Genomic DNA, 21,256 nt, shown 5'->3' on the forward strand with positions numbered 1-21,256 from the left:
TTTCTAATACCTTGACAGGTCCATCAGTTCCCATTAAAGATAGAAAAGCTATTACAGAAAGTGAGCAAGCTCCTGAATTATAGATCATCACAGGGCCAGGCAGCTGGGCGTTGTGTTACTGCACCAGACAAGGGCCAGAGCTCAGCTGCCCTGCATCCTGTGGCACCTGCAGTGGGTGCTGGGGAATGCCCATGGCCTCTGCCCACTCATCCCACCACCCTTATGGCAGCGATATGTGGTGTACTGTGGCCCATACAGTGGGAGAGAGGAATGCAAAGGATATCTCTGCAAAGCCAATTTTGGTGCTAATAACTTGTTCTCTACACAGTGGTCTGTAACTGTAATTATAAATGTGGTCAGAAGATCTGATCAGATCCAAAGCTTGGTAAGAGTTCTGGTTTCTCTTCTAAACTGTAAAATACTGAGGGCATTTTATCACTGAAATAATCTTTATATGATGTCATGCCTGCGTACCATCCTACATGACAGAGTATCCTGCGAGCAGGAGACACGATAAAACTTGGAAACTTAAAACCACGAGCGAGCCAAAGACACCGATTTGGCGCATCTTTGTGACACTTGTGGGGTGTCAAGTGGAGGGTGCGCAGGAGCGCGGTGGATGTCAGCAGGCACACGCAGCCCCGGGGGCCGGGGGGACCCAGCCATCGGTCACACGCACCCACCGCGCACACGGACCCACCGCACACGGGCAGCCCCGTCCCCGCCGCCCCGGAGCCGCGGGCCCCGCGGTGCCATTGGCCGCCGGTGGCGGTGGGCGGGTCGCGGGGCCGCGGCGGGGCCGGCCCGGGGAGCGCGGCGGATCCGCCCGGCGCGGGCGGCGGGAGCGCTGCCGGGGGAGGTCCGGGAGGTACGGCCGGAGCGGGGTCCGGGCCGGGGGGTCTGCGCGGGCGGCTGGTGCGGAGCGGGACAGCTCTGGGAGAGCTTCGGGACAGTCGGGGGTTTCCGCCGCCGGGGCGGTGCGGGGGGAGCGGGGCGGTCTGGCGGCCGCTCCGCCCGCGGGGGGAGAGAGCGGCGGGGGCTCGGCCGGGGGGGCTCGGCCGGGGGGGCTCGGCCGGGGGGGCTCGGCCGGGGGGTCCCGCGGCGTGTCCTGCTCGCCCGGGGTCCCGTCCCGCGTGTGCGGTGCCTGCAGCCCCACGGTGTCCGTGCGTGACCCGAGCGCCGGTCGGAGGGGCGGGTTTGTTGGGGCTTTTAGAGGGACGCTTCAATTACCAAGTTTGACCGTGTACCAAAATCCCAGAAAGTGCTCCGGCCGCGGAGCTCCAAGGGGTACCCTCCCCTGGGCTGTGCGCCTCTCCCAAAGGGGCACGTGGGCTCCCGGGCGCTGGGAGGGACAGGGACTTGTCTCTTCCCTCGGTGGTCGCCCACCCTCGCCAGCCAGCCCAGCCCGCGCGTGTCGTTCACACGAGCCCTTGTCCAGCCTGAGCGTGGCCAGGTCCTGTCGCATTGGTCCTGTCAGCTCCAGCACCCGAGAGTTCCTTACGGGGGGCTTTTCCCTGTGCCTCCCCAGCACGGGGAGGCCGATAAGGGGCGGGGAGGGGAGCAGGAGGTGCGGGCGGAGTGCGCCTCGCTGTTCTGCCTGGGGATGTGTGCATGGATAGAGCAGGGGAGAGGGAGGGAGCGAGGCATTTCGTTGAGTTTCGGGTTGTCCTTCCTCCCTTCCTGTGCTGCTGAGGCGCCTCTGAGCCTGGCTGGCATTCGCAAGAGCCACAGCTGAGCTCAGGCTGCCAACGAGTGGGTTTGGTAGCATCAGTCTGAGCTTCTCAAAAGCCACTGCTCGGCAGTCCCTTTGCCCTGGCCCTATACTGAACGTGGCAAGAAGCTTGGTAGCTCAGTCAGTCCAAACCCCGCCGGGACTGGTGACATTCCCAAAGGCGCAATGTGACAGCCAGTGCCAAAATGTACATGTGCTGAATTGGGTTCCTCATGAGCATGGCAGGAAGGGGGTTGCCAGAGCCTGTCCTCCTTGCCCCCAGCAGTTACAGCATGCTGGGAAAGAGGGAGAGGCAAGCTGAAATCCCCTCAGGCAGGAGAAGGAGAGGAACTCTGGTTTGCTTGCTCTGAGTGCCTGCTCTGGCAGCTGCATCCTGCTTACTGTGCTTGGTGAGCAAGAGCTTATACCAGCCCTAACTCCAGGAGACAGTGCTCAGCTGAGCAAAGCAGAAAGAGGGAGTAAGGGAGAGCTGCAGAGAGATGAGGCTCGGGGCATTTTCTGCTGTCAGAGCTCAGCAGTCAGATCTCAGTGCACTGATCCTCATGGGCCATCCCATGCATGTGGTACGCATTTGGTATGCAGTGGATAACAAGACTGTCAGCTCTGTCTGATGGCAAGAACAGAAGGATCAGGTAGAACAGCTCACCACATCACGACAGCTAAGCCTTAGATACACACAGTCTTGTAAAACATACCCCAGACTCAGTGACCCAGGAACTTAAGTCGAAATGCTCTGCCTGGCATGCATCAACATGGCTGTTTATAATCCCAAGTGAACAAGCACTCATTGTTAAAAGTTGTGGCGTGCTTGCTTCTGGAGTGGAGTGCCAAGCAGTATGTTTTTTCCTTTGAATATCAGTCACACTCACTGCATAGTATTTGATCACATGTAGAACCAACAGATCTTGATGAAAATAACCAGCCCCAAAATTTGCCATGCCAAAAACCTCTGTGAAAAGCAGCATGCTGGTAAAGTACATCTTCCCACCCTCATTTCAACTGGATAAGCTGCTGCTGTATGTGGCACATGGGCACATGTAGCATTTGGTAATAAGCACTGTGACCCTGGTGACCTGACATGGCAAACAGGAAAAAAATATTTACCAAAATGAATAAAATAGATTAGACTTCATATGCTCATTTTGTTCCAAAGGGAGAGGCTCTCATCTCCCAGAAAAGGAGACCATAATAACACTCAGAAGCTATCTTTATTTACCCAATTCACAAAGTACTTGCATTCCAAAGCCCAACTGTGCATTATTTGCAGTGAGTCACGATATTAACATGAAATTGGGTTTTATGTGGTTACTCAAGCTCAGCACTCTCTGGATCTCGGGGCAGGCTTGATCTGGCTTGTGGTGGGATGTGGTGAGTCACCCTTTCAGATGGCTGTTGCCCACCCACATGAGTGGATATGCTTAACACTGTCCCAGCTCCATCCAATGCATTCCAGTGCTTTGAAACCCTGAGGATACATATCCTTCCCTCCAGTTTGAGGAAGCCAGCTCTTGAGGAGCACTGGCCACTCGCTGTTTCTCTGTGAAAGCTATTTCTGCAGGGTAGGTCACTTCATTTAGGTCTCCCAGGGCTAAACCTGGGTCTTGGCCTTGTGGGTTTTTACCCTGTCGTGCTCTAGAGAAGAAAATTCTGGGAACTCAGCAGAATTGACTTGTCTGTCTGCCAGATAGCTCAAGCAAGAAGTGAATGGTGTGCAGCAGCCTTCAGCAGCAGCTCTGTGGTTTCCTTTCCAGCATAGTGAAGGGGTGATTTGGGGTGAAGGACAAGGGTAGAATGTAAGTCATCGTTGTCCCAAACACACAGGACCAGGTGTGTTGTCATCCTCCTCTTCCCTTTCCCCTCCAGCCTCCATAGTAGCAGGCACTCTGGACAAGGAGGACAGGGAAAGCAGTGGAGGGTGGCTCTGCATTAGTGGTTCAGTGAACCAGGGCAACACACATCCCTGTGATCTTGGAGCTGCCTCGTGATGGCTGAGCTACCTCTCTGGAGAAGGAAATGACTCACATTCCCATGGCCAGCCTGCCTTGGGGCAGCTCCTTCAGTGCATGAGGGGTAGGGGCAACAAAAAATAAACTTAAAAGGAGTGCCTTCCTTACTCCAAACTACCTTCCTTACTGCAAACATTTGCTTTTACTTCAGAGTTACTCTTACCTAGGTTTTCTAGTAAAACAAAAACCAACAAAAAACAACTAACAAAACTCCAGATTGAAAACTCCAGATGAGAAAGAGGGTGCGGAGTTGTGGGAGGGATGATTGTGCTGCATTCCACTTCCCCTTCAGCAGAGAGCAGAACTGTTTTCAGAATGATGTGTCTTGCAACTGGAAGCACTGGCATCCCTGGGGTAGTGGAGGAAAGGCTTGGCTCATGTGGATTTATTCACATAACAGGGGCTTTTTTCTTTTCTCCTTTTTTCTCTTCTTGTCATGCAAGGACAGGGACCAGTGGGAACAAGTGATACCACAGTGTTTTGTTTTGTTCCTGCCTCAGCTCTGGTCCAAAATGGGGCTGTGGGGTGTATGTGTCTGTAATTAATCCTTGAGAAAGCAGGTGTGCAGTCAGAAATGGAAGGCTTGCTCCCAAAACCATCATAAGTTAGCTCCCAGCACCCAGAGGGATAGACAGGGCAGGCCTTGGTAACCTTCAGCTGTCACACTGCAGTGACTCTTGAGCAAGTACTTACACCTGCATAAAAGCAGGTTCAGAGCAAGCAGCTTCCTTTGCTAAGGGCACAGAGTTATACTGGTGAAAAGCACAGCTGTAATGGAAGAGCTGGCTCTGCCTCTGAGGGCTTCCATTGCTGCAAACTGAACTATCCCAGTACAGACTGGGCTGTTGCAAAGTGAGGCCAGAAGGTTTGGAAATTTAATTTTAAAAAATAACAAGCTAAAGTGCTAGAGGGCTCAGGAGATTACTGGTACCCTCGGGTTGCGTTAGGAGCATCGCACCTGTGCATGCAGTAGCTACTCACCCCCACCCAGTGCAGATGTTTGCAGCTTCACCACTTCCCTCTCTGTTTTCCTCTCTTCAGAGTGAGCTGGAGATGGTGGACCATCTTGCTAACACCGAGATCAACAGCCAGCGCATTGCTGCTGTGGAAAACTGCTTTGGGGCTTCCGGGCAGCCCTTAGCCTTGCCCGGAAGGGTCCTTCTGGGAGAAGGGATTTTAACCAAAGAATGCCGCAAGAAACCAAAGCCTCGCATATTCTTCCTTTTCAACGACATCCTCGTCTACGGCAGCATAGTCATCAACAAAAGGAAGTACAATTCCCAGCACATCATTCCCCTTGAAGATGTCACTTTGGAGACGCTGCCAGACACTTTGCAGATGAAGAACCGCTGGATGATCAAAACCTCCAAGAAGTCCTTCGTGGTTTCCGCGGCCTCCCTCACGGAGCGGAAGGAGTGGATCAGCCATCTGGAGGAGTGCATCAGGCACCTGCTGACGAAGACGGGCCGGCAGCCCTCCACGGAGCACGCGGCTCCCTGGATCCCAGACAAGGCGACGGACATCTGCATGCGCTGCACGCAGACCAAGTTCTCCACGCTCACCCGAAGGCACCACTGCCGCAAGTGCGGCTTCGTCGTCTGCGCAGACTGCTCCAGGCAGAGGTTCCTGATGCCCCGGCTGTCCCCCAAGCCTCTGAGGGTCTGCAACCTGTGCTACAGGCAGCTGCTGGCGGAGAAGAAGAAGGAGGCAGAGGCAGATCTGAGGCAGACAGAGCCGATCTGCTCTGCCATCCAGGGCTACGAGCCCTCCAGTGGCGATGACAGCGACAAGTCTGATGATGACAAAGCTGACCGGTGGCCAGCAGACACAGAGTTTTATACCTCACCAGTATCCTGGTCATCTTTCCATAGCTGACCTCCCTGGGAGCTGGTGGAATTTAGACATTGGGAAGCCAACCTCTGGCCTCCAGTGCATGTCCTTAGTGTTTTCTCTGGAGGCCATGCCGAGGAAGGTGGATTTTGGCCTCTGTATATGGTGTCTGTGGGGGAAGCAGAGATGAGGTTGCCCCTCTGAGAACGTGTCTCACACGTGTGTGCAGAGAACAGCTCAGTGAATAGCACGGACTGGAGCACAGACCTGCGGATCAGTCTTGGCCAATCGAGCTTGCCCTTCAGTGCCTTAGCCTTCCTCTCCACAAAAACACAGCAATACTAACTCCTGTTTTGAAATGTTTTGAGATTGGCTCTTGGGAGAAAAAGAAGCAAGAAATCCTGGAGTTGAACATGTTTGCCTGCTTGCAGTGTGTTCCTCTGTCATGGCAAGGGGCTGTTTTCCATGAGCATTGCCAGAGATTGTCACTGCAAGTGTGCCAGCCCCAGGGAACAGCTGCTCATCCTGGCATGGTGAGGCTGGCACTGGCTTCTGTGTCTACACCCGAGTCTCTCAGTGTTGGAAACACTAAGAGAATGGTGCTCTGAATGAGGTTTGGTGTGAGCAGCCCTAGCAAAGCACTGGAGCGTCCAGCTCTCACATAGAAAGAGGCCATGGGGGTGGTACCAGGACAGGAGGGAGGAAGGAGAGGAGAAAGGGACAGGTAAAATTACACTGAGCAGTGAAATAAGGAGCTAGGGATGTACTACAGTTGACTCAACTAAGTGCAGAGCCCAGATCTCAAATACAAATATCAGATTTCTAGAAACTTGAAGAACTCAAGCCTACCAGGTAAAAGCACAGCCCAGGGAAGACTTTTAACAAGTCTTGAAAAATCCAGGAAATTGCCCCAAGTTAAGATCCCTATGAAGTACAGCACTCCAACTTCCCCTTCCCTCCTGGACTGCTGCCCAAGGCATTGAATTCCCACTTGTGGGCTCACCTCTTGTCTGTCAGTCTCATGAGTCCAAAGTTAAGGTGCTTTATGTACTTCAAGGATTGGAGCCAAAGACCTTACAGTTAACTTGAGATCAACTTTAAAGTTCAAATTAAGTTAGAAATAAACTGTGTTTATCCAATTATTCTATCATAATGTAGCATGGGAGTAAATATACAGGAAATCAGACAACAGCAATTTTTTTGCAGCAGACATTTCTACAAACTCCATTTTAGTGTATTTTTCTATTGTGTATTTTATGCTCTGGAAAAGTAACATGGCTGGGAATACATGGGCCAATGTTATCATCTGTTTCCTTACCATGACCTGTTACAAGCAGTGCATTGCTTGACAGGTGGCCAGACTTGGGGTTTTTTAAATTTCAGTTCAAATTGATCATTCTTAATGTCTTTGATAACGTGCCACTGTTCCAATGAATTTGTATCACTTGACTGTGTGTGAATAAAGATATGGCAAACAGGAAGAAGCCAGGAAAACAGGACAATAAAGTGTGTTGTTATTGAACAAGAGTCTTAAACAAGAACTGGGATTCAGGCCTGGCCAACCAGCATGAGTTCAGACTCCTCAGCTGTGGGGAGACTGCTCTGGGTTTCTGTTTCCTGCTTGAAGGTAAGGGTGAGTGAAAAAAAAATCCAAATCTGATGCTTCCTTTCTATTTATGCCATGTTATCATCTGACAGACTTTTCCCAAGTCTTTTGCAATCCCCTGCAGTAGTCTGTATTCGTTGGAATGGTATTTTTCCGGTGGGGACACAGCTTAGAGTGGGCCAACAAACCTTATGACCTAAGCAGATGTTTTTGGGTTTTAAAGCAATAAGTACACCGGGTTCTGTTTTTTCCATCACTCTCCAAGCTTAGTTCCTAACTCTGCACAGCAGTGACTGTTTTTACAATGCCTCCCACCCACCAGAAGGGTGTACATGCTATGCAAACAGAAAATGACCTTAAAAATAAACAGCCATTAGAATGGCTCACAAGCCAAAAATAGCCCAGCTGCTGAATCCGTGTCCATTGCTGGCGTTCCAGTTCCCTGCTCCTGAAGTGAAACTCCCAGTTTCGTCCTAGTAACTGGCTCCAGAAATGTATTCCAGTTTTGAACCTAATCCTTAGTTCTCTTTGAGATCAGCTTTTCTTTATCTTACGCGTTCAAAGGTCTTACTATTATCAGCCCTGAAAGAGCTATGAACTGTTTTTATCCACTAATGAGAGACAGACATGCCTCTAGCGAATGCCTTCTTGGTGAGCAAGAGCTTTTCTTAATCACAGCAGGAAAAAAAGAATCTGAAAAACCAAACAAACTCTATCAAAAACAACCCAGCCCCTTGTTTTGGTGCATGCAGGCCTTTGGGGAAACACACACACCTTCCACCAGCTGGTACAGCCCCAGCCCTCAGGGTGGAAGAGCTGGGACACTCGAGGTAACAGAATAAGAGTGGCTCACATCACATACACTACAGTTCTGAAGCAGTGTTTCGGAGGTGAGGAGGTGCCCAGGAGCACTTGCACTTTCAGAGGCTTCTCACACATTGCCTGGTGTGTTGCACTGTCTTCTCCCAGTGCTTGTCCTGCTGTTATCCAGCTCCCAGCTCTGTGGCTGTGCAGGAAGCATCAGGCATTGCAGAGCAGCTCCTGCCAGGCAGGGAGACACGGAAAGGCTGGAGCCAGCCACAGGTTCAAGAGGACACCTGCCATGGAAGCCCCAAGAAACCCAGTGACTCTTAAAACTGTTAATGTGTATGGTAAAAGAATCCTGCCCAGGAAAACATGGGGAAATTTAAACAAAGCCGCTCCCCCTCTTCCTGTAGCTCTGTTAGCCAAGTTGTGGAGCTCAGCACTGGGATTAGAGCCTGGGGCTCCTGGCTTCTGGCCTGCTGAACACATGGGTTTTACATCACAGGCAGTGCTGTTACAGTCCAGCCTAGAGTTTTCCAGCCTGATTCTGTCTCCAGTGCGTTAATGGGGCATTTCCTGATGGTTTGGTTTTTTTCTTTTTTTAGCTAAATAAATGCCTTTACCAGAGATTTGTTACAGTTTGCAGCTCCAGGCAACTACAAAAAGAGCAGTAGCTTGAGTGCTTACCTTGGGAAACATCTGCAGGCTGGGGGTTTTGTGAGGTCACATCCTCTTCCTGCAGGGCTCCAAAACGTGGAGATCCCAATGGGGATCAGTTGCCAGAAGGGGTTCCTTGCTCAGCCCCTGCCTGAAGGTGTCACGGTCCAAAGGCACAGCAGGGTGAAGCTGTCCCTGCTGCACACCAGCCTTGGCACTGCCTGATCCTGGGGTGTGCTGCCTCAGGAAAACAGACTGGCTGAAAAATGCTCCTTCTGCTTCCTCAAGCAGAAACTGGAGCCCAGGCACATTTAGAAAAATCCAAGAGTTTTTTGCCTGCAGCAAAATGGTTCCTTTTCAGCTGGACACACACGAGCCAGTGGACAGTGCCTGTAGCTGTCAGGAGTGAGAAGAACTAGTGAGAAGAACACTAGTGTGCTGAATGTGGAGAGCAAAACTTGAACGTTAGCATCAGACCTGCTGAAACTGCTGGGAATCCTCCAGCACAGAGGAAAGCAGAGCTAAGGACCATGCAGTAAAGCATTAAATAATAAAAATCCTCTTCTGCTCTTCAGTCAGCTGGAAGGGGAGGAAGAGGATGGCACTGGTGCAGCAGCCAGTCACAAAAGCCCAAGGAAAGGTAATGGGGAGATGTGATCTGTGAATAAACTGAAAGGATCAAAGAGGTTCAATGAAACCCATGTGTTCTGCCATCCCAAGGCGCAGCCCAGGCACACCACAGCTCCCAGCACGGTGCTGACTCAGCATTCATGAGCATTCAGCAGGGAGAAGTGAGCCAGCTGCTCAGCCAGAGCCTTGCTCCCAGTTACTCAAACACTCGGTTTCTATCCAAGCTGGAATTCTGGCTCTGCCACAGCCCACAGCCTCTTCCGACTCACTGCTGCTGCAAGGCAGTTTCTCATGTTCCTCAGCTTGGGATTTTTGATTAGCAGGAGGAACTGAGGAGCACAGATGGTCCCAGCTGCTGCTGAGCTGTGAAGTGATGTGTTCTCAATGAAAAATACAGGCTTCTGTTTTTGACTCTTTCTGCTCCAGGCCGTGGACTTTAAGAAAGGTGTTGGCAGGAAGATGTTACACTACTGTCACTTCCGTGGTGGACACAGTATAGCAAAGCAGCTCCAGGAAACCCTTGCCTGAGAGCTGAGTGCTGGAGCTGCTCTCCAGAGCCCCCGGGGAGGAACACTGTGCTCCAGGGAAGCACGGGCTGCACACTGTGGTGTAAAGCACTGCAGGGCAACACACAGCCAGGTCTGCTTCATGTGGCACAGCACAGGCAGGAGCAACCCCAGTGCCACACAGGGGTGTGGGAAGGAGCCTCTCCTGCCTGTGCACTTGTTCATAAAACCTCCTAATATACAGCCAGTGCTGTGATCCTGTGCAGCAGCTGGAGGAGAGGCAGGCAGGGAGGTGGTATCGAGTGCTGAGGAATGCGGAGTGACTCTCTTTGAAGTTGGCATTTGACTTCCTTTCCAGTAAGGCCCAGAAATGCAAAGAAGCAATAAGCAGGTTTTCTGTAAACCTCTTACAGAGAGGTTTATGGCCAAGACCGAGTTACACAACCTCCCCAGTCTGCTACTGTAGGAACGGGAGAGAAAAAGGAGGAGGGGAGTTAGATAAGAGATTTTGTTTTAGCAGAGCAGTCTTGTGCAGTGCCTTCTGTTGTACAGTCAAACCAACCTGGGGCAGAACATCTGCTGCCATCAGCAATCCTGCTGCCTGGGATCCTGCTGCCCAGACTGCCCCACACAGCAAGGGAATGCTGCTGGCTTTGTCTAGCCTCTCCTTTTTTATTGTCCTAAACACGATGTGTTTTGATGAGAACCTTTGGCAAACAATGTATTTGAGAAGCAAAAAGCATTAACTCAAGGCTAGACAGGTCTCTTTTCCTCTAACAGCAACAAGAAAAAAAAAAGTCACACGTGGTTTTTTACAGGAAGAGTTACACATTAGGTAAAAACAGAGCTTTAGCGGTTTCATATATGAAGGATCTTCCAGAGGCACCAGAGGGAAAAGTAAGTGTGGCACTGAGGCCTCTCCATGGATTTGCTCCCCTTCCCATCGAGGTCTGCAGGAGGAACCATGTCCCCTAACACACATCCTCGTGCAGTCTTCAGCCTGTGATGGCCACCTTACAGGGCAAGCTGGACAAGCCCCTTGGCAGCCTGCCTGAGCCTGCCTGAGCTGCACATCACCTGTGTGTGGCACACGGGTTCTGCCAGAGCTCCAGAGCGAGCCCCATGCCCAGCAGTGTGCAGGAGAGCAGTGCTTTGTGAGCACAACCACTCTCAAATGGCTCAAACGGCTCGAGGTGTGAGCCAGCAAACCAAGCCACAGAGCAGAGCCAGCAGCACCCAGGTCACAGCTTCCTGGCTCCATCAAAGCCTCTGACTTGGTGAGCGCTCAGCAGCAAGTTCCACACAAACAAACATGTTTTGATCCTTCCAAAGATGTCCTTGAGCTCGCTTGTTTACTGTTTGAGCAGCCTAAGCAGCCCAGCAGTTTTGCTGTGCATGGTGTACATAGTCCAAAGGTCTTCCATATGCCACCATAAGGCTTTGCACACTCTGTGCAGCCAGCCCTGCTCCCCAGGTACCCAGCACCAGCCCTGCAGTCCAGCCTCTGTGGCTGGGGCCACAGAACCAGGGCAGCTGCCCTGTCATCTTCCCCCCACACAGCTCTGTGGGCAGCAGGGAGCCTCACGCCACCTGGAGAGCTGTCTTCTCTGTGGGGAGAGGCTGTTTTTCACTGGCTCGGCAGGATCCAGCTGCTCTCCCTGACACACTCCTAACCACAGCTGTCTGTACACCCCAGGGAGCAGAGCAGGGAGTGATGCTGTGCATTAACCCTGCCAGGGCCTCTGCAGCACAGCCTTCTGCTGCACTTCATACAGGGGAGATGCCTTACCCTTAAACCTCAACAGAGACAGGCTGGTGTCAGTCACATCCATTCCGTGGGGGAGGATTTGTCCTGCAGGGTGTCCAGCTGCAGCTGCATTTGTTCATTCTGCCTGTACCAGGTTCGAGGCAGATACAAGACCTGAGACTGAGCAAGTCCCTCTGTCTGTGCTGGGTCCCACAGGCACTCAGGATGTCACACACTGCAGCCATCTGTTTGCAAGGGAACAGCTTGAACGATGAGAGGTTCTACAAAATCCACTGGCAAGGAGCTACGGTGCTAATCTGGGAAGGATGACATCACACTTTGCTGCTTCAAGACTTCAGCAGTACTGTCCCTGTAATACAGCAGTTAGAGGTATGTTACCTCCATAAAAACGGGGTCTGTGATGCAGCTGGTGTAGCCCGTGAGCTGGGGCAGCCCTCAGAGCATGGCCCTAGAGCCCAGGGAGAGCCCTCTGGAGCAGCAGCTCTGCCAGCACCCTGGCAATCACCAAGCAAGCACCCCTCACACCAGCTCACACCCCTCACACCAGCTCACATTCTCCCTCTCTCCTCGAGGACAGGCAGTAGCCAAAGCCCAGCATGTGGCTGTGTCACAGAAGGGATTCTAAAGGATGTGTTTGACGGTTGAGACCTTACAAGTTAGGGGTAAAAATAAGGTTGCTGCTCTACACAGCTTCCCCCCATTTCAGCACCCTCACCATGCAGAAGAACCATCTGGGCAATGCATGAAGAATGGGGGAGCCCCCAGCACTGTAAATGCTGTTCCCCTTGGGAGATGGGGAAGGGTCCTGTGCTGGAAGCAACCAGAGGAGCTGGTCATTACCTGAGCACACACAACGCAGCTCCCTGGAAACAAACCTTCACAGGCTGGTCCAGAACAGATGTGGTGTTAACAGCTCTTTGGAGCACAGCAGGCTCTGCCTCCCACCCAGCAGCACTTGAACAATCTCTTCCTGGTCATCCACCAGTATTTGCCTCTGGAGGCTGGATTTTCCCAGGGCCAGCTCTCCCAGCTACACTGGTGGGATGCAGCTGCAGTGGGCAGGGCATCCCTCCATCTGAACCAGCCCTGCACAACAGGTGCCTCTGTGAGCTGTGGGTTCCTGGCTGCAGGTTTAGGAAGAACAGCAAGACAGGGGAGAAGAAGAAGGTTTTTTTTTTTTATAAATTTTAAATCAGTTCTGTGAGAACACTTAAACATTCAAAAAGAAACATGAGGAACTTGACCCATGTAATCTCTGTCAAACAATTTTCTTTCTGCAAAATAAAGTAATAGCATGACCATATTTTAACACAACTTCCACTTTATAAGCATGTGAATAAAGAAGATTTTCTTCTTTAAAAATACTGCCTACTGCTTCGGATTCTGGAGACATTTTCCATGAGGTGCAAGCAATAAAGATATTTGGTTTAATTTTTAAAGTTGATATTGCAATTCTGAGATCATGAAGTAACTGATTGCAACTGATGGACACGGGTTAGTGTCTCCTACCTTTGTTTAATCACTTTTTTGTACACAGGAAAGCACTCAGGGAGGAAGGCTCCACTCCTGAGTGGGATAAAAGGCACAAAGGCAAATGGGCAGGTCCTCCCTATCACAGGAAAACCCTTTAGTACAACACAAAGCGTACCACACTTTTTTCAGAACACGATTGCTTTGGCAGCACGTACGTCGTGTTTTACTCACAGCACATATTTGGCACAACAGTGCAGAAATGGTGTGCAGCATGGGTTTGGGAGAACATGAAAGCAGACTTAATAAACCAGAGCCAGAATTCCCCTTCCCCAAAATCACGAGGGAGGCACCTACAGAGCGATACTTCTGCTGCTTTAGTCTCTTGTCAGCCCGTGGTGAGAAACTTCTGGAGGCAGTGGTTGGTTCTGGACCCGTGTGACCAACCCTCTCTGACATCCAGCTGCCTAATCACTTTCTGAACACATTTCTGTTCTGGCACCTAGAGCATCCTGTGCCAATGAGCTCCACAATTCCCTGTTTTACCCTGCGTGAACAAGCACTTCCTTTCACCTCTGCCAGTTCGGTGGGTGCACCCTGCCTTCTCTGCCACGGTATTGTTCCTCCTATTCATCCCTGTGCCATTCACAGATGTGATCAAATCTCTCCCCATTAAGTGTCTTCTCCAGGTGGAACAGTTTAAATCAGCACATCTTTCTTTACACAAGTGCCCTCTCATTCTGTGTTATCCTTCTCTGTGCTGCCCTTTTTGGCTCCAAAAGGAGTAACCTGAGTGGATCAAGCAGACTGCACAGACTATTCAAGATGTGGCTCCTACCTGGATTCATTCAGTGACCTAACTACATTCACTACCTTCTCGGTTTCCTTTCCCATCTGTCCTAACCTTCCCATTGTCTTCTGACCCACTGCTGAGCACTGAGCTTGTATTGTCAGAAATCTGCCCACTGACCTCAAAATCTTTCCTGAGAGAAAATAGGTCACTCAGAGCTCAGCACTGTATAATCAGTTATCTTTCTTCTGGTGGCATTTACCAATACCCACTGTTCTGCTGACTGCAGGCTCATGAGGGTGTCTGCAGCTGCTGTTTTCCATGAATATCTGAGGCTCCCAAAGATGCAGCAAGGCCAACCAAAAGACACGGGGCAGCTTTGAAGCTGGCTTCAGTTGTCGGGATGTGAGCAGCCAGTAGTTGGTTAATTGATTTCCTGTTTGTTATCTGAAGACACCATCCAATTTTGGTTTATTGCATAACAATACAGCACAGTTACATTACACACAACAGAAACACACACCTTTTTCACAAGGCAGCTTAATTAGTTAGTAGGCAGCAGAGCACTTTGAAGACCTAAAGCACTACAAGAGTGCTCCTTATTATCCTCCGGTCTACTTATCATTAGTGGCACAATGTGAAGGCTAATCTTCGCCCTATACTCACCGGGGATGTGCGGCTGCCATTGTCAGCAGCACCAGTCCCACGGGGCCGGGCTGGGGATATGAAAGCCCGAAATTAGGATTAGGCTCAGCGTCAGCACAGGCTCCTGCAGAGTTAAACTTCAGAGACGGCAGAAAGCCTCAAGTATGCAGGCGGCTGCCAGGCGATGGGAGGCTGTTCGCTGCGGTTATGGAACAAATATTTTTATACACAGATTCCTGGAGAGAATGGCTGGGAAAAGGCATGCAAGCCCCTTTTATGGAAACCAGCAACATCAGATCCAGGAGCCTGCCTCGCCAGCACCCTGGTTAGCCTTTTATTACTGACTTTGTTCCTGCATTAGCAATTAATAAACTGCAGTTTGGTCAGGAGGCTGCTCCATGAACTCTGGCTCACAGAGAGGCACAGAGCAGGCAGCTGATTCCTCCCAATGCTCCAGCAAGTATTCTGCTTCCACTTAGTACTTGCTGAACTGTTTACTCTGTTCCCTGCTTTCTTGAGTACCAAAGCATTTGCTCTTGCACTCCATCTCTCCCAAGCCCAAATATTATTCAATTGTTGCATCTTTTGCATCCTTGTTCTAAGACGGAGCAAGGCTTTAAGTTAGGATTTTGAAAATCTGTAGGGCTTCAAATTTACCTGGAAAAGCAAGGTAGAAGCAAGGGAGATGGCCCCCTCATTTTCGGCCTGGAAGAGTAGGATTCTCAGAGTCAGAAAGGTTTGAGCAAATGCAGGTGGTGGTCAAAAGTCAGAGCTGCCCTGGTGTCTTTCCCTGCAAAAACCTTCCATTAGTATCAAGAAGAACTGGGGAGAGGGCAGAAATCTACAGGAACTATCCACTGACACAGTTACCTGCATGAGAACAGAAATTGAAAAGCTATACCAATGTCAGAAGAATGAGCCTACCTACATTTCTGCACCCAGGATAGGCTTTACCCACTGGCTAAGACACTTTGTAAGGAGATACAGATCTCCTCCAGGTGTGAAGGAATGTCAGGGCCTGAGGAGGTACAGTTGAGGCTAAACACACACCTGCCCTGGCTCCATGATCTCTCTCACTGGAAACTTTCAGATCTCTGTAAGTGTTCAGGAGCTGATTTTGACTCTGATTCTCTGATTATTTTGCCTTAACATCTTAACAAGCTGCTCAGGGAGCTGCAGTAGGGTGAGGTAAAAATAAGACCATCAAAGCTTTTATTTTGTTATAATGACCCCAAATTACAAAGATTATTCATCATATCTCACTGACTGATACAGAAACAACAAACCTTTCGTTCTGTCTTCAAATTATGCATACAAGGTAATCTGAGAATGCTCAACTCCATGGTAGAGCATGTTAGAGCATAGGAAAGATTTAATTTCACCCTAAATCACTCCTGCTCACTGAGGCTGATAAGGAAATAAGGAATACAAAACATTTTCACCCTGTTAGACACTCCTGTGCAGGGTTTAATTAGTTAAGGTCAAACACCAGTGTAGATTTTTCATTCCCCTGCCACAAAGAATGTAGTTACATTTCAGAACTTGGCAGTTTCTTCTTTGTGCCAACTGCTGTGAACCTTTACTAACACTTATTACATTCCTTCTTTGATGCTTATGTCCTGACAGCAGGATCAGAGAATGGACAGCTGTATAGCAGTGCTATCACATTTCTGTAACACACCATTTCCTATTGATAGGTTACAAAATGTTTAACAAAAAAAACCATTCAGAATCTAGATGGGAAGTCACTCAAGGTCACTCAGCAAACAAGCAGAAGAGCAAGAGAAGGTGATACCTCTTCTGAGGCCCAGCAAAATGGGCTTGCCTTGAAGCTACACTTCTTCCCCCGCTGACAGATGAAGGGTAATCCTGGGTGAAAGATCAGCAGTGACATGGAGGGAATTGCAAAGGTACAGGTGTCCAAATGCAGTGTCTTTACTGAATGTTGAAAGCTGTAATGCTCACATTAAACCCTTCCTGCTGAACAGTCATCCAAAGAAATGAATGCCTTCATTTTTGCAGACTTCAGAATAATTTTATATATTTACCTCGTAGGCTCTTCTGGAATTCATAAATCACACTTAATGAGAAGTATTAGCACACACTTACTGCAATTACATGATGAATGTTTGATTTCTGGCTTACAGCCTGAAAAATACATAGATTTCTGTGATCTCTAGAAAGGTAGAGATGAAACCTCATGTTTTAATTAGGGGCTAATAGCTTTAGTTCACTGTAATGCAAAGGCCTTTGGTTTTTTAAAAGCTTTCTAACCCAGCTGAAAGTCTGCTATTCAATTAGTCTGGAGTTATACATCAGCTGATCAAGCAATGACAGCCTAAGAAGTTATTGCTTTCTCTGTAAGAGCTTTTACTTGGGGGAAAAAATGCATGGCTTTTACATCCTGTGGCTGCACAAGTGCTGCTAAACTGCTGATGAAGACTGAGCTCAGCAGGTCCTACCACTGCAGCTACACAGGATCAAACCCCTGAGCCTGCCTGGATTTCACTAGTGAGCACTGCTGGAGCTGCTGCAAAATTTAGTCTCCACATGAACCTGCAGCTTTTAACAGAAATATTAATATTGCAATAAATGATGTATGACTGGAAGCATGTGTATGTGAAAGCACCAGAACAACAATTAACAGAGAGGCCTATCTGGACAAGGAGGGATGCCATTCCATCAAATGGAGAATGCATGCCTGCTATCCAGCCCTGGAGGCCCCACACTGGTGAGAACACAGCACAGGGGCTCCTGAACCAGACCCCACACTGACAGCAGGACAGCGGTGGAGGTTTCAGCAAACCACATGTACCAGTCCTCCTTCTGTCAGCTCATCAGCCTAAGTGGCTGACAGAAGATTAACAGGAAGGCAATAGCAGTAGGATGTAAAAGATTTGCCCAAAAGGTTAGCTGATCATTGACAATCAAGAACAACCCAGGAGATGAACAAGGATTTGACTGGTCCTCCATGCACAATCAATCCTGGCCAGAGCATTTAAGCAGGTATGCCATGAGAGTATGGCTGTGCAAAATCAATTTGTTTAATAACTATGACTATTACAATCCCCTACCCCTTCCAGAAGATCTTGCAGTGAGTTTTGTAACCCTAATTTCCTATAAACCAACCAAAGTGAGAAAAGACTGACCACCAAAAGGCTGGGTTGCAATCATCAGAGGTATCATCTGAAAGAAATGTGGACACACTGGGTCTCAGTACCTTTATGCTGTGTGTGCTAAACAGAATTTTGCTTCAAAAGAGCAGCTATCCTGGCCCACCTGAGTGCTCTGAAACACAAGGTTTCCTCCCTACAGACAGGAGTGTCACTGGGAGCAGGTGACAACAGCTGTTCCACCCCTTCTGTGCCCCACACACTGAACCACATATGGCAGGAGCTATAAATTGTAATCTATGAGAGGGGAAAGCAGTTCTGCCAGGGCACAGTGGCCTGTGATCAGGCTACAGTGGACAGTACAACACACCACACTGCCAGAATTACCTTAAACGATATGGTGAGAAAGAATCAAATAATAACAAAATGCTGGTAGTATCACACCCCACTGTTACCATCAGTCAGCAGCCACCACCTCAGACAGCCCCTCATCAGCAGCTGGACACTGCCCTCACCAGCTCACATAAGAGCAGCTGATGGGGAAGCTGGGTGACTGTCCAAAGGCACCCAACAAACGACTGCTGCAGGAGATCTTCTGGTTTCCTTAAACAAACTGCCCATAGTCAGGCAGCAAAGCACCTCTCCCACCCTGCCTGCACTTCAGAGCAGGACAGGCAGGGGACAGCAGCCTGCAGAGAAGCCTCAGCCTCTGGCTGCCCCTGGAAAGGAGGACAGCGGTGTGTGCCCTGCACAGATGGTAGCACAGCACCCCCTCCTGCCAGCAGCCCTCGGGAGCCCTGAGAGAGATGGAGACTGTCTCTTTTGGGAACGTTCTTCTCCAGTAAAGCTCCTCCATAGGTGTGGGTGTGCAGCCCTGGAAGGACAGAGGAAAAACTGCCCATGAAATACTAATCCCTGTTACTTTTCATACTGGACTACAAGGTGAGAGATGATGTGACAAGTACGACGTAAACAGGCTCAGCCACCAGACCTTCCTTTCCAGGGGCACATTTCACTCTGCAGAACCTCAGCTCTGAGGTTCACAGCAGCTCTGCCTGCTCACCTTTTGGGCAGATCACTGATGCTGGTGAGGTTCTCACTGCCTGCTGCACACTCAGCATCAGCCAGTTAATGGGATCTCAGGACTGCTTCCAGAGCTCTTGTGCACTCTGGAGGCAGGGGGTCAATACAGGATCTCACCACAACCCTGTGGTGAGAACTGTAGTATCTAACTAAGCAGGGAGATGTGTGCCACACCAGCACTGTTCTCTGTGGAGTCATAGAGTATGCTGAGTTGGAAGGGACCCATCAGGATCATCACCCAGCTCTGGGCCCTGCACAGGACACCACAAGAGCCACACCATGAGCCTGAGAGCGTTGTCCAAATGCTTCTGGAGCTCTGTCAGGCTTGCTGCTGTGACCACTGCCGTGGGGAGCCTGTTCAGTGCCCAACCACCCTCTGGGTGAAAAACTTTTTCCTGATATCCAACCTAAACCTCCCCTGACTCAGCTCCACCCGTTTCCTCACGTCCTGCCACTGGTCACGAGCGAAAAGATTGGTACCTGCCCCTCTGCTTCCCCTTCTGAAGACACTGAAGACCACAATGAGGACTCCCCTGTCACCTCTTCTCCAGGCTGAACAGACCAAGTGCCCTCAGCATCATATGTACTCCTCACACAGCTTCCTCTCCAGGCCCTTCCCCATCCTCATGGCCCTCCTTTGGATGCTCTCCAACAGTTTAATGTCTTTTTTACATTGTTCAAGGCTGCAGTCCTCATGCTCCTCCAGAGGATCAAGCTGGGGAGCCCTTGCCATGCATTGGGAATGGGGCCTTTAGGAAGTCTGTGCTTTGACAGTGACTAGCAAAAGACGGGATTTCCTCAGCCCTGCAGGATCCAGGCGAGCAGCAGTTACACCTGGGCCACTCCAAAGGCTGTGTGGGCCCAGGCAGAGCTGCTGCAGGTGCAGACTCGAAGGTGATAGAACTGAACAAGGAAATGCAGCCCCCCAAGAAACAAACTCCTCTCTGGCTTGCCAATTCTACTGTGGTCAGTCCATCTTTGCAAACTGGCTGCTGCTCAGCTCTCAAAATCCACTTGTCCTCCAGTAATCAAAAAGTAAATCACCCTCCTTTGCCTAATTTTGTATTTTCTCACTATAATTAAACGTGACATGCAGCTGCAGTAAATATTTGTGCTGTCATAGCTCACATATGATTATGACCAAAAAAACAGCTTCAGCAGGGAATGCATATAAATTCTAGTCTAGTCTGTAGCTGGGCTGATATTTGTAGTCTAATACAAATTCACTAAAGCCAGGAATTTGACAGAGTAAGAGCAAATAAAGAACTTAATTTTACTTTTCATGGAAAAGGTAACTGTTATCCATATACTGAGGCAGCCTTGAAAGGCTGAGTTTAAGAAATAATCTAATTGCCACTAGGTGGCACATCTCAATTACTAATCTATATTTGAATTCAGGATTGCCTTTTAAAAACATATATTCCCTCTCTTTGCTAACATAACACTTTGTGTTGCTTTCTATTTTGAAATCAGAAAGCTTAAAAAAAACACATAGGAAAAAAAGGAATTGTAAACTAAAAATACACCAACTGCCAGTAAAAACCTAGCTTGGTTCTGTCACATCTACAACCAAACCAGGTTAATAACCAGCATCACAGATGGTTTCTTAATATAAATATGTACATCTCCCCATAGTGACTCTTTCAGCTGCTTCCCAAAACTGCTGGCACTGTTACCTTGTTTCCTTGGCAATAGCTGTGCCTTACACTCAGCCTGAACATTATACATCTGGAATGGATTTCAGAAGATGCCATCCCCTGCCTGTGGCTGTTTCCAGCACCAACAAGGGATGCAGGGGTGGACAGCCATGTCTTTACCAAAGACCAGCAACAGATGGATATTAAGACATTCTTGTGCAGCTGGTGTCTTCCTCAGATGATCAAATCTGCTGAAGGGTTCTTTTAACTTGCCCAAATCCCCACATAAGGCTCCACACCAAATATCATGGTGACCTTGATATGGTAGCACAGGGCTGTAGACAGAGCAGTAAAGGTACAATTTGATCTTTCTGCAGCATTCAGCAACATGAATTGTCATAAACTACTAAGACACAAACAACAAAACCACTGTGGGGTGCCATGCCTGTTCTCCATCTGTAGTTAAGTATCAGGGTCTCCACAATCAAAAGTCATTATTTCCTAATTCTCATACGTCCAAACTCACTTGAGATGAACACTTGAACTCATTTCTCCTCTTCTGTTACCAGCAGTAAAATGTGTCTCACACCAAGCTCCAAACCTATTGCCACCACTTTGAAAACCTGCCACCTTCCGAGAAATTTCAAGAGCATCAAATCTGTTAAATAATGATACAGAAAACAAACAGAATCCAATTCATTTTTTCTGATTCTACTTAAGGCATCTGAAAAACTCTAGAAGTTAAATTTAATATAATGACTGAGACCATGCTACTGTGGCATGGAGTCTAAAGCTTCTCAGGAGCTCAGCAGCAGTGGGGTTTGACATAAACTAGATTAGCAACTACACGGACATGATTTCTCTTGGTATCCATATGGCACATGCCCACTTTATACCACACTAAAGGCTAAAAGATTGTAGTTCTTGCCAGTTTATAATTTCTATGGGGGTAATAAAAAGCATTTCAAGGAGTACTCTA

The 21,256-nt window shown here is 49.2% G+C and overlaps 1 protein-coding gene across 1 annotated transcript; it reads left to right on the forward strand.

Moving 5' to 3' along the window:
- The first annotated feature begins 787 nt into the window (after positions 1-787).
- On the forward strand, positions 788-7,064 carry PLEKHF1 (pleckstrin homology and FYVE domain containing 1). Its single transcript, XM_064671210.1, has 2 exons — positions 788-868; positions 4,780-7,064. The coding sequence occupies exon 2, from the start codon at positions 4,792-4,794 to the stop codon at positions 5,611-5,613; it is 822 nt and encodes a 273-aa protein (XP_064527280.1). The 5' UTR covers positions 788-868; positions 4,780-4,791; the 3' UTR covers positions 5,614-7,064.
- Positions 7,065-21,256: the final 14,192 nt, after the last annotated feature.

Source organism: Pseudopipra pipra, chromosome 14 (assembly GCF_036250125.1).
Source record: "Pseudopipra pipra isolate bDixPip1 chromosome 14, bDixPip1.hap1, whole genome shotgun sequence".
Lineage (NCBI taxonomy): Eukaryota > Metazoa > Chordata > Aves > Passeriformes > Pipridae > Pseudopipra > Pseudopipra pipra.

What these genes read in the sequence shown, in the direction of transcription:
- PLEKHF1 (XM_064671210.1), top strand. Translation starts at nt 4,792, where the DNA reads ATGGTGGACCATCTTGCTAACACCGAGATCAACAGCCAGCGCATTGCT.